The sequence below is a fragment of the Parasteatoda tepidariorum genome, chromosome 4 (genome assembly GCF_982258835.1).
Source record: "Parasteatoda tepidariorum strain Cologne lab strain chromosome 4, Ptep-v5.0, whole genome shotgun sequence".
Classification (NCBI taxonomy): Eukaryota; Metazoa; Arthropoda; class Arachnida; order Araneae; family Theridiidae; genus Parasteatoda; species Parasteatoda tepidariorum.
The window spans coordinates 89,867,499-89,880,314 of NC_141758.1; the positions used below are offsets into that span (position 1 = coordinate 89,867,499).

The 12,816-nt window shown below is 33.5% G+C and overlaps 1 protein-coding gene across 1 annotated transcript; it reads right to left on the bottom strand.

Annotated features, from left to right (window-relative positions):
• Positions 1-5,606: 5,606 nt before the first annotated feature.
• On the bottom strand, positions 5,607-10,749 carry LOC147812015 (uncharacterized). The gene is made up of 3 exons (XM_087162292.1): positions 10,095-10,749; positions 6,640-9,182; positions 5,607-6,557 (listed from the first exon to the last, which is right to left on the bottom strand). The coding sequence occupies exons 1-3, from the start codon at positions 10,747-10,749 to the stop codon at positions 5,607-5,609; spliced, it is 4,149 nt and encodes a 1,382-aa protein (XP_087018418.1).
• Positions 10,750-12,816: the final 2,067 nt, after the last annotated feature.

The window sequence follows — 12,816 nt, forward strand, 5'->3', positions numbered from 1 at the left end:
TTTAATTTCTGAAAAGAAAAAGAAAAAAATTATCATTATAAAAAATATATTTATTTTATAAATATAATTTCATCAGGGTTTCTTATAAGTGTGTAGATAATACAATGAGATACCGGCAAGTGACGTAGTGTAGATATCTCGATCCTGATTGGTTCTTGAAATGTGGTATTTGTTTACGTTAGCAACTATTCTTTTCGTTCTATTTCGAGTAAGCCAGCTCTGTCAAGTATAAAATCACATAAGTGACACGTACTATATTCTTTCACAAAGATTCCTTCAAAAAAATTTCAATTCTTCCATTTTATATTTCTAACTTAACACAAAGACCGGTACGAAGCTATGTAGAACATAAACAAACTAAGTATGCAAAGTTGCCAGGTACACAAAACAAAAATCTCTCTCTCTCTCTCTCTCTCGGATTTGAATGTACAGTTTCATGTCACAAAAACCAGAATCAGCTATACTGCGCCAAATGAAACGACATAACGTTCTCAAAATAATCTAATCAAAGTATGTCTGTCACAAAAAAAAAATTAATAATAATAATAAAATGAAGCAGGAGGAAGAAAAGAATGCCGTGTTGTCTCTGAATTGTAATAGCTGAAATCTTCTTGTTGAAAATAAGTATATATCTAATATATATAATTACGTGATCTCTTACGTGGCTCCCAAATTTTGGCTGTATTTCTTTTCCGCCGGTGGCAAAGTTTGCTTTTTGTTTACGTTACTATTTCTCTTACACGGCGAATCGACCAATGATTGCCGCTAAAGATGTCACATGCCAAATCTAGTTGAGATGGCTCAACATATAGCGCTTTTAAAAACGGAAACGGAAATAACCAGAGAGCATCAGCTGCGGCAATCTCATATTATTAAGCTAGGCAGAAGTAAGTAGTCTTTGTCGATAGATCTCTATTTTAGTATTTTGTCGAAAGCGCTTTTTATCACGAATTTATTTGACGATTTTTGATTTATATCACGAATTACACTATAGCACATTTCTAATAGGTTTAACGAATTACATGTCATTTATTTGAATTCAAATTTATTTTAATGACTTAGTATTTACTAAAAAGATTAAATTTTTTTTTAAAAAAAAGTTTTTATATGGATTTGAATAATTGTTTTGAATTCTTAGAATTTTGTGCATTTGCAATGTACCTAAGTTAGTAACGAGTGAAGCGAGCTTGGTTTGCGAAGCAAACCATTTAAGATTGCGTCGCAATTTTCGGGGGTTAGCGAGCAGGGGGTGCAGCCCACTAGTTTTAAAAAATTGTCTTATGAACTCGGTCCTGAAATTTGGAATTTTATGTTTTATTACTTTAACCAAAATGAGGGATGTTACACTTGTTGTTACTCCTCCCTCTCACTTGTCTCCAACTGTTACAAATTCAGAAACACCATTCAACCCCGGCATCATTTATGAACGGCTTCTAATGTATCTAGCTAATTTCCAGTACTAAGGTAGAATTAATGGATGGCCCCTAATATAACTAGCTAATTTCCACGGACGGACCCTAGAAGGAAAGGACCTTTATGTATCTAACTAATTTTAATAACTGAGGTAGAATTTATGGACGGTCCCTAATGCATCCAGCTTATTTTCACAACTGAGGTAGAATTTATGAACGGTCCCTAATGTGTCTAGCTAATTTATACAACTGAGGTAGAATTTATGGATGGTCCCTAATGCATCTAGCTAATTTCCCAATTGAGGTAGAATTTATGGACGATCCCTAATGTATCTAGCTAATTTGTACAACTGATGTAGAATTTATGGATGGTCCCTAATGCATCTAGCTAATTTTCCAATTGAGGTAGAATTTATGGACGATCCCTAATGTATCCAGGTAATTTCCACAACTAAGGTAGAATTTATGGACAAACCCTAATATATCTAGCTTATTTTCATAACTGAAGTAGAATTTATGAACGGTCCCTAACAAATCTAGCTAATTTCCACAACTGAGGTAGAATTTATGGATGGTCCCTAATGAAACTTCCTAAAGATCATCCATAAATTGCAACTGAGGTACAGTTTATGGATGATCCCTAATATATCTTGCTAATTTAGACAACTAAGGTAAAGTTTATGGATTGCCTTGAATGTATCTATAGTCTGTTGCAAGTTAAGAAAAAACCATTATCTCTCTGTTTGATACCATAATACAAAGCATAATTATTATTTTTTTAAATAATTGACAGCAAAAATTAAACTTACCAAACAGTATTCCAGATCATTTAAATCAGTTAATTTTGAATATTTAGCAGTATTAATTATTGCTATCATCACTATCCCCAGACCACACATTTTCGATAAGTCCATCCATTTGAAAAAAAATTGTTCTTGTATTTTTATGACATAATCGATGGCATTTTTCCAATTCTCGGTCGCAATGCCATCTAAATCTTCTTGAGCTAATAGTTTTACGTTTGAAAATAATGAGGGTTTTCTTTTTCTTCACATTGTATCCTTTAACCTGCTTCTTATCATTTTTATAGGGTTGAGTTCGCTGTGGTATGGTAGCAGGCGTAGGTTGCTTATTTACAATGGTTATTTATTTATTTGCGATTTCAACAACTTTATATTTCTTATAATTATCTTTTTAACTTATTCTTTAAGTTCGATTTAAAGCATGTCGTCAGTCCAATCAATATTTTTGTTACTAAGTTATTCTTAAATAGTTTGCTTGTTCCAGGACTGAGAAGAAATTTTCTCCAGTTTAACACTAGCCCAAGGAAGTCATTTTGACTGCTTTTTAATTTCAATTCGAAAAACAATGATGTATGTAATGACACAATATCTTAGAATTTTGTGACTTTTCCTACAACATATAATCTTTTTTATTGTTAATATATACTAATAACTTGTTATATAACTGTAAATAATATAAAAAAATTTTAAAAATTGATTTTAAACAAATGTCTTTACACATTAGTTATTTTTTCACAATCCAGTCATTTTGACTGTTTTTTGGCACTGTTTTTTGTTTATAGGTATATACTAAATTTCAGTCTCTCTATTGTTAACTGAATGGTATGAATTGTAGTCAACAACTATGATCTGGCTTAAGTTTTGACTCCAGTTTTCTATCCGACAAAAACTTCTCCATCACCTGGGTCAAATCCTTGGCTTGAGCTAATGTGGCTTATAATTAGGCCCTTTATTTTTTTCATACGATACTGCGAGAAAGCCCGAAAAAAGATGGAACTTCGTGTGCACTTTTGATTGTTGAATCTTGCCACTCGTGCTATGCCCTGTGATAATCCACGTTTCGTCTAAATAGATATTTTTCTCAACTCCCTAATACGGCACAAATAATTTCGTCCCATAGAATAATGTCAGTCCGTTCTATTAAAGCCGTTTGAATTTTTCTCTTCTTGAACTGAAATCCCAAATCTTTCATAATGCGTGATAACGTCGATTTATGAATGTTTTTTTTCTTCTTACAAAAATGTTCTTTTCGTTATCCATTTCAGCTATAGTTTTTCCAGTGTAGGAATTACATTTCTACAAAAGAAATAAGAATGTAAAAAAATCATACTTGGCAAGGCGATTACATTCCGACAGCATGTTCTTTACCCTCTGTATGTAGACATCCTTTCTCATTTTCTACATTCATAGCAAAAAACAAAGAACTGGAAACCCCTGTTGAATTACTCTAGGAACAGTTTCATTAACGCTCATTTGTTTATTTTCTTCTCATAAACAAGAATAAGCATTTAAGACATTTTTCCGAGCTGAACTCTGGAGTGATTTCCCGGAACGAGAAGCAGAGAACAAATTCTTAGGTGGAGTAGACATTTTGAGAACAGTAATCAAATAATGCGATTTATAACAAATTCAAATCAAAAATTTTAAGCGATAACGAAGAAATAACAGTGATTAACAGTAATAATCAATCAAGAAGTAAAACGAATCAATAAAAAAGATATTTAAAAATCGTAACAAATATATGTTTTTCTTTTCGTTTTTAAAGAAATTAATAAAAGAATAATTAATATTGCTCCTCGCAGACGATTTTCTTCTACAGCAAAACAAAAGAAATTTTATTTATTTTTTTAGTGGTCCAATCAAATTCAATGCTCTCGCAAGGAAGACTAGGAAACTAAAACCTTTTTTTTTTTTAAATAATCTTATGATATATACCGTAAACGATAACACGAAATATATTTCTGTCAGACGTGTTTAATTTTTAAAAGCTTTTATGTTGTTTTAAAAGCACATTTGCATAATTTGATAACGAACTAAAACGGAACTACATGCAGTCGCGGATGGTTACTTAAATTTTATACTACAATAATCTTTTCTTAACTTGCTTGCAATGGAGCTTAGTTAATTTTTACAACTGATGGAGAATTTATGGACGGCATCTACTGTATCCAATTTCCACAACTGAAATTGAATAATCCGTTAACCTTCCCTAAAAAAAAAAGAAAAAAAAGGGGGGTTAATTTAAAATAATGACAAATTAGTTTTAAGAACTATATTTTATTGCAGCATATGCCAGGTGATAAAAACTGGTTGAATATTCGATTTTTAGACAATCGAAAAGTATACTACATACAACACTGTTTTAATTACTGTCGCATTAAAAAAAAATTTTCCGTCAGTGTGTCTGTCTATGCGTACGAAAAAAATAGAGCCAATACGAAAATTTAGCAACTATCAGGGAAGAAAACGTCTAATGCTAAATTGTTTTTGTAAAGAACTAGGAGACTCCGCCCCTGCTCGCTCCCGCTCACCAATCCCCGATTGCTTCTCATTTATTATTTTTCCCAAAGTCGTTATTTTCCAAAGGGGAAAAAAAAGTAGGTTACTTTATAAATAAATATGAAATTAGTAAAATTTTATGAAAGCTCATTTTGTTTTATAATGTCAATCGTAACAAAATGAATAATAAATAGTAACTAAACTAATTATCCAGTGTTTTTATAAAAAAAAAAAAACTCTATCCCATTTTCTATACATTATTTGCATACCTTTGTAATTTCAAGTTTCTAAGTTTTAGAGTTTTTGCGCAGCTAAACATAATGTAACGTAAAATTTAACAACCAAAATAGTGAAGGTGGCGTCGTGAAAGATTTTTTTAAAAACGCTACAAGCTTTACTTCTCATTGTATGTACCTTGAATAACGCAGGCAAAAATTCTCACTTTTATTTGTTAGATTTTTAATATTGTTACGAATTTATAAATATGAGTGTTTGGCCGATAGCTTGCGGGTGTATAAAAAATCAAACGTGGACTGTAAACTATTTATTTTGCGGGTGCGCTGGTAGCGCTGCGGAGCGTGTATGCGCTTTTGTTGTTTCACATCAACTGGCTCTTGGCTGATAACAATGACGCCAAGAAGCCAACGGGCGTAGCAACATACCGGCTTCAACATACCGGGCCACCTTGAAACATAGTTTCAAAATTTGCACATAAATTGACAAAAAACAGAATTAAACTATACATCTAATAAAAAGATAATTATAAAAACTAATGCAACATACATAAAATTTAAATATATATAATTATAAACAGATGTATAGATTCCTTGGTATAAACCGGATAACTAACACAAAACAAAAGAAAAGTCTAAAATAAAATAAAGAAAGTTAATCAGTCAATAGGTAAAACTGACAGTTTGTGAATGGGTCTTTTATAAGTTCCAGTCTCAGTTTTGACACTGACCACTCTTACCTTAGCATCAGCACTAGGAAAAACTTCTTGTATACGCCCTAATTTCCACTTCAAAGGTGGAATATTGTCCTCTTTAATGAGAACTAAATCGTTAATTTTCAAATTAGGCTGTTCTCGCAACCATTTGGGGCGCTGCTGTAAGCTGGAAATATACTCGTTAACCCATCTTTTCCAAAAATTCTGGAAAAGTTTTTGAGTCAACTGCCAACGTTTTAATGGGGATATGTTTTCGCTTAGAAGGTTCTCTTCTGGTATAGAGGAAAGAGCGGTTCCCACAAGGAAATGTCCTGGGGTAAGTGCTGAAAGCTCAGCGGGATCGTCCGATACTGGACACAAAGGACGAGAGTTCAAGCAGGATTCAATTTGTGCAGTAAGAGTTAAAAACTCTTCAAGGGTCAATTTATGATCACCTATTGTTCTTTTCAAATGCGATTTTGCGGATTTCACAGCAGCTTCCCAAATTCCTCCAAAGTGAGGTGCTGAAGGTGGGTTAAAGTGCCATTTAATTTGCTCATCGGCAAAATACTGATGGATGGATTCTTCTTTTTGAAGAGATTTAACTACTCGATTAATTTCCTTATTTGCAGCAACAAAATTTGAACCACAGTCTGAAAATAATTCATTTGGTTTTCCTCTTCGCGCAACAAATCTTTTTAGAGCTGCAATAAATGATTCAGCGGTTAAATTTCCAACAACTTCGATGTGCACCGCCTTTGTCGCGAAACACACAAATATACAAATGTACATTTTAACTGATCTAACTCCACGTCCAGATCGCGGTTTCACAAAAAATGGACCTGCATAATCCAGACCAGTCTTGGAAAATACTCTAGAAGGCGTTACTCTTGAAGGTGGTAATTGAGCCATTATCTGTGTCGCGGTTTTTTCTTTTAATCGAAAGCATTTTATGCATTTCCAGATTTGCTTTTTTTATAACTGATCTAGCATTTACTATCCAAAATTCTTTGCGAATAACTGATAATAGTAAAAGTGCTCCAGCATGCAAGAAGGATTCATGATAATGAATTATAATTAGATTAGTTAAGTGATGTTTTTTCGGTAGGAGAATAGGATGTTTTCTTTCATTCGATAATTGTGTATTTTCTAACCTACCGCCAACACGGATAAGGCCCTCTTCATCCAAAAACGGATTCAAGGAGAGGATCTTACTACTCGAAGAAATTGGTTTGCTATTTTTTAGCTGGTGATATTCGTTTGGAAATTCTTGTTTTTGTACTATTTTGACCAAAACGTTTCTAGCTAGTTTTATCTCATTACTAGTCAAATAACCATTTATGCGATTGTTCGGAGATTTACAGTTCATTATGAAGCGGAGACACCAAGCTATAATTCTTTTTAACTTAACGTATGCTGAAACATTGTAAATGATCGGAAAGTCAATAGGAGTTGTTTCAATCAAGCACGATGTCTTTTTGCGTTCTTCTTTGAGAGCGTCTGTTGAGAGAGGGATTTCCTCCAAATGCGATATTTCACCACTTTTCATCCAAGACGGACCCGACCACCACAAGTCTGATGAGGAAAGTTCTTGAGGATCCAAGCCACGGGAAATGAGATCTGCGGGATTGTTATGAGTAGAAATATGTCTCCACTGGTAGTTCTCAGTCAAGGTTTGGATCTTGGAGACTCGGTTTCCAACAAAGGTTTTAAGCTGGTGGGCTGGCGTTTTAATCCATGCAAGTGCGATGGTCGAGTCTGTATGCAAAATGACTTCGTCAATGTCCATTTTAAGAGAATTATAAACCTTTCTTATAAGTTGAGAAAGAAGTAAGCAAGCTGATAGTTCTAAACGTGGTATAGAAATGACTTTTATGGGTGCAACACGAGATTTGCTCGCAATAAGACGGCAAGTGCTAGATTCAGCTAGGCCTGGGCAGTACATGTAAACCACAGCTCCATACGCTAATTCCGAGGCATCAGCGTAACCCATTAAAACAGTTTTTGTAAAAAAGTCAGTTAAAATGTATCTATTAATGCGAATAGTTTCTATATGCTGCATAGATGATGCAAAATTAAGCCACTGACCTGCGATTTGTGGTGGAAGGGGATCGTCCCACGACAGTTTATGTACCCACAATTTTTGGAGAAATATCTTTGCTTTCGTGATGACAGGTTGCAAAAGGCCTAATGGGTCATACAGTCTTGCTATAAAACTCAGCACTTCACGCTTAGTGAATTTGGTGGTCATTTCTGGGATGGATACTTTAAACGTAAATTGATCTTCAATTGAATTCCACCTTACACCCAAAGTTTTGACACTCGCATCAACTTCTGATGCAAAATCATGCTCTGCTGGGTCACCTACAGGTAAACTGTTCCTTAACTCCCTTGAATTAGAGTTCCACTTATGAAGAGACATTCCACAAGTTGATAGAATATCGTTCAGCTGTTGTTGCACTTTCTGAGCACCTTCTAAACTTTGAGCACCTGAAACGATATCGTCCATATAAATATCTTCCAAAAGAACTAATGATGCCAGTGGAAATTGTAATTCATCCTTAGCCAACTGCTTGAGAGTTCTGATTGCGAGAAATGGAGCGCAAGCAGTTCCGTAAGTGACTGTCTTGAGTCTGAATGTTACCGGTTTTGCGTACTCTGAATCTTTCCACACAATTCTTAGAAGATCAAGCTGCGATGGATCTATTTTGATTTGTCGAAACATCTTTTGGATGTCTGCCGTGAAAGCATATTTATGTTTACGAAATCGAGTCATGATTTCGAAAATGTCCTCGACCACGTCCCCCTTCAAAATGACATCATTCAAGCTCACACCCGTTGAGGTACTTGATGAAGCGTTGAACACAACACGTAACTTAGTGGTTGCCTTCTCTGGACGATAAACACCGTGATGTGGGAGGTAATAGGTAATTTGATTACCGGAATTGCTTTCATTATCATCATATTTTTCCATATGATTCATGTCTAAGTACTCCTGCATAAATGATTTGTATAAATCTTGCAATTCTTGATTTCTGGATAATCTTTTCCATAGTTGATTCAGACGTCGCACAGCTAAGTCCTTGGACTCTCCTAAACGCTCAACGTCCTTAACTGGCATCTCTACGATGAATCGTCCATGCTCATCTCTGCGATAAGTATTCTGAAAATGTGATTCACAATACTTTTCTTCTTCACTCTGAATTTTTATTTTATAGTCTATATCCTCTATTTTCCAGAATTTTTCTAAGCAGTCTTCGACTTCTGTTTGAGTGGTTATGAAACCGCAGTGAATTTCTGGAGTGCGGGTATTTATTGCTCCAGTTGCAATGTATCCAAAAACAGTATTGCGAAACACCAAATCACTGTTTGCAACGCGGATATCTCCAGCCTTGATAATTTCGAAAAATACCTCCGCGCCTAAAAGCATATCTATTCTTCCAGTTACCGCGAAATTAGGATCTGCTAATTGTTGCGGAATTTCTAACTTATCTACTTTGAAGGATGTAACAGGAAGAAAATCGGTAATTTTGGATACCACTAAAAAATCAAGAGTTTTCAAAAAAGAACTATTACCATTACAAATTGTAGCTTGTATTTTTGATCTTATTGTAGTTTCGTTTCCGCCCAAACTCGAAACCCGATAATTTATTTTTTCTTGAGGTACATCTAATTTATTAGCGAAATTAGCTGTACAAATATTCGACATGCTGCCTGAATCTAATATCGCCCTACATTGAATATAAGATCCATTTAAAGGATTTAAAACCCAAATTAAAACAGTCGGAAGAAGCCCTGTTTTATTTTTCGAATTAATGCAAGATAAAGAAGCAGAAACAATTTCATTATTTTGTTGATGAATATTAAATACCGCTGCTTCGGGATTGAGGTCATGACCGTGAGAAGAAGCCAAAACCGCAGAGTTGTTTATAGTTTCGCGTTCTTTATGGAGTAGTGTATTATGCTTTGAGTGGCATATGTAGCATAAATGTTTCGATTTGCAATTCAATAACTTGTGTTGACTGCTTAGACAATTTAAACACAATTTATGTTTTGATACCAGCTCACTTCTCTGATGACTATTCAATTTCAAAAAAGAATCGCACTTAAAGATAGGATGATTCATTTTACACAAAATGCATGATTGAGTTACACTTTTATTAATTAGAAATGTTTTCGTTTTTGGATTTCTCTCTTGACTTAACTTAAATCTTAAAGGAGTGGTTTTGCTAACATTTTCTAATATTTGAGCTCGTTTTTCCAAAAATGAAAATAAATCATCTAATTTAGGAACATCGTTTGAGCTAATATTTAATTCATACTGCCTTCGAGTTTCCCTATCCAATTTTTGAAGTACTATATTTAAAACAAAAATATCAGAAAGATCATTGCGATTATACTCCAAAATTTTTAATGCTCTTATATTTTTCTTTACACAATCAATTAAATTACGTAAGTCTTTAGCCGACTCATGCGTTAATTTTTCAATATCTAATATTGATTTAACGTGAGATTCTACTATTAACCTTTTGTTTTCGTATCTTTCTTCTAAAGCTGTATATAATGAAGTGAATGTATCATCTAATGTAATAAGATTTTTAGCTTCTCCGATTAAAGCTGAATTTAAATAGTGTAGTTTTTGTGCATTTGTCAACTGATTATTGGATGTAATAACATTATTGAATTGCAATTTGAAAGTACTCCATTCTTCACATTTACCCGAAAATTTCGGAAGCGGAATTTCTGGTAATTTTATGCTAACACTATTGTTTACAAAACTTGCGGGAGTTAATTTCACTTGATTAACTGATTCTAAATACGTTAAGCAATTTTTAATTTTGCACTTAGCACTAATGATTTTTTCGCTGTATTCTTCGCTAGCGCTAATTTCAGTTTCGAATTCTGCTGGAACCGAAATTAAATTTTCAATTTCAGAATTTAATGATGTCAAAATACTCTCCTTTTGACTTAATTGCTCAAATATTTCATTTAGTTCTGTTATTTCTTTAGTGTCACTTTGTATTATAGTATCTGCTTTTGTTATTAGTTTTGTAGCGCTAGTTCTGATTGTAGCGCGTTTCTTTCTACATTTCTCGATGTTATCCATTATTTATTAAATGAAATTATGCGGTAAATAAATGATGAAAATTTGCCTACCTTTCACTAATTCTATGGCTGGAGATATGCTGCGTTATTTCTGATGCGATGCGTGGTCAGTCCAATAATGAATGCGGGTTTTTTATTGTAAATTTGCGATATACTGGATCTTTATCCTCCGGCTCGACGGACCAGTGTTTGGCCGATAGCTTGCGGGTGTATAAAAAATCAAACGTGGACTGTAAACTATTTATTTTGCGGGTGCGCTGGTAGCGCTGCGGAGCGTGTATGCGCTTTTGTTGTTTCACATCAACTGGCTCTTGGCTGATAACAATGACGCCAAGAAGCCAACGGGCGTAGCAACATACCGGCTTCAACAATGAGTTTATTCTTTTGTTCAGGGGCTAAATATCTGATACGGACCCTAAACAAATTAGAAAAATTGCTGGAGTATTGCGTAATTCTAACATAATTTAGAAGAAAAAAAATAACGTCTAACGTATTTCTTACGGAAGACTCGGTTCGGCGACATTTTTGCTTACTTTTCGATAATTTTGGCGACTAATGGGCAGTTCTGGATAATTAGCGCTCCAAAGCGAAAGGACTAATATTTACGGAGTTATACGAGAATTGTCTAGAATCATGTCGAAAGTTCCGACACCAAGCCAATATAAATAGGAGTGTGCCACACAGAGCAATATAGTTTGTCTACGGTAAGAACTCCCACCGCCACAAAGTCTCAGGGCGTCTGATGCTATGGAAACTAGAATAGCACATTTCAGGGAGGGCTAACACAATAGACAAAAGGAAAAGATTCCCTTCCTCTCGCCTACCGTAGCTAAAACATGTCCTAAACAATGACCCAACACCCCTTCCTGAAATAGTTTTGCCTCGTTACCATAGTCACCGCCATGGGTCCAGACGAATGGGTAGGGGAGTTCTTACTTTAGACAAACTATAGTCTGATTGTGACTGTAGCAGTGTTTTGGCTAGAGTCAAATCTTTGTCCCATCCGAGATACTAAATCTTTTGTTTTGCTGTATTAAGCTATTATTCTAACTGGATTTTCTAGAAGTTTTTCCAAATAAATTTTTAGTCTTTAGGAGTGTTTTATTCATCTCCAATGGAAAAAAACTAAGTACTTACATTTATTAATTTAAGGGGGATATTATGGTTACTTATTCTTGAAGGTTCTGATTTTGTTTTTTAAGAAACTTTTCTAGTGAACTTATAAACTTATATTAGTTCACCTTTTAATTGAAAGATTTGTGACAATATGGTGATAAGCCACATTTCAAATTGTTGAGGAAAGTTTTTTTTAAGAACTTTTTTTGATGAAAAACACCACAAATTTAATGAAGGCTTAAAATAAGATGTTCATCTAATAAAGAAACTAGTAAAATGCCTACTTGAAAAAATATTAAGAAACAATTTAAAAATATGACTTACATGGAAAAAAATGTTGCTTATCAGAATTGAAGAATTTTGCTCATTTTTATTTTGGGAAATCGAATTTCATAGTAAAAGGTTTAGAGTAAAATACAATTACTATATTATAAAATAAAAACGTTTAAGATCCAATAATTCATACATTGAAATAAAAAAATTTAGTTTTCTCCTCATACTTTTTAATGAAAATGTGTGTTACCTATCATTTTAAGTTAAATTTGAATTAATAACATAATTCAACAGTTAAATTAAGAACATATGCAGTTAAAAAATATTAATTTCTCTTTTTACTGGAAATGTTTACCTGTTACTTATCAAAACCAATACTTCTTGATTAAAAATCGATATTTTAATTTGCAGTAATATTACTAGTCAATTTTTAAAAACTATTTCCAATTATGTTTCTAGAGATGGGGTAGAATGTAACAAAATAGCCAGAAATGAAAAACATAGTTTACATTTTTATTTCAAAAGAGTAAAGATACAATTAAAGAATATCAAATGGTTCGTGTTAAAATCGCAATTGATGTAAATTATCGATTTAAAAAAACGTTTTAGCTTCTTCTTTTTTATATTTAGTCCTTGATCTTTATTTTAAAGTTGATATTTTGACAAAAAAATAATAATA

Bases quoted from the DNA above. Each gene is read 5' to 3' on its own strand.
- LOC147812015 (XM_087162292.1), bottom strand. From the start codon at position 10,749: ATGGATAACATCGAGAAATGTAGAAAGAAACGCGCTACAATCAGAACT. The intron at 9,183-10,094 runs GTAATTTAATTG...TTGATTTTTTAG, and splicing joins TGAGTCGGCTAAAGACTTAC to TGGTATCCAAAATTACCGAT. The intron at 6,558-6,639 runs GTAAATGCTAGA...ACCGCGACACAG, and splicing joins TTCGCAAAGAATTTTGGATA to ATAATGGCTCAATTACCACC.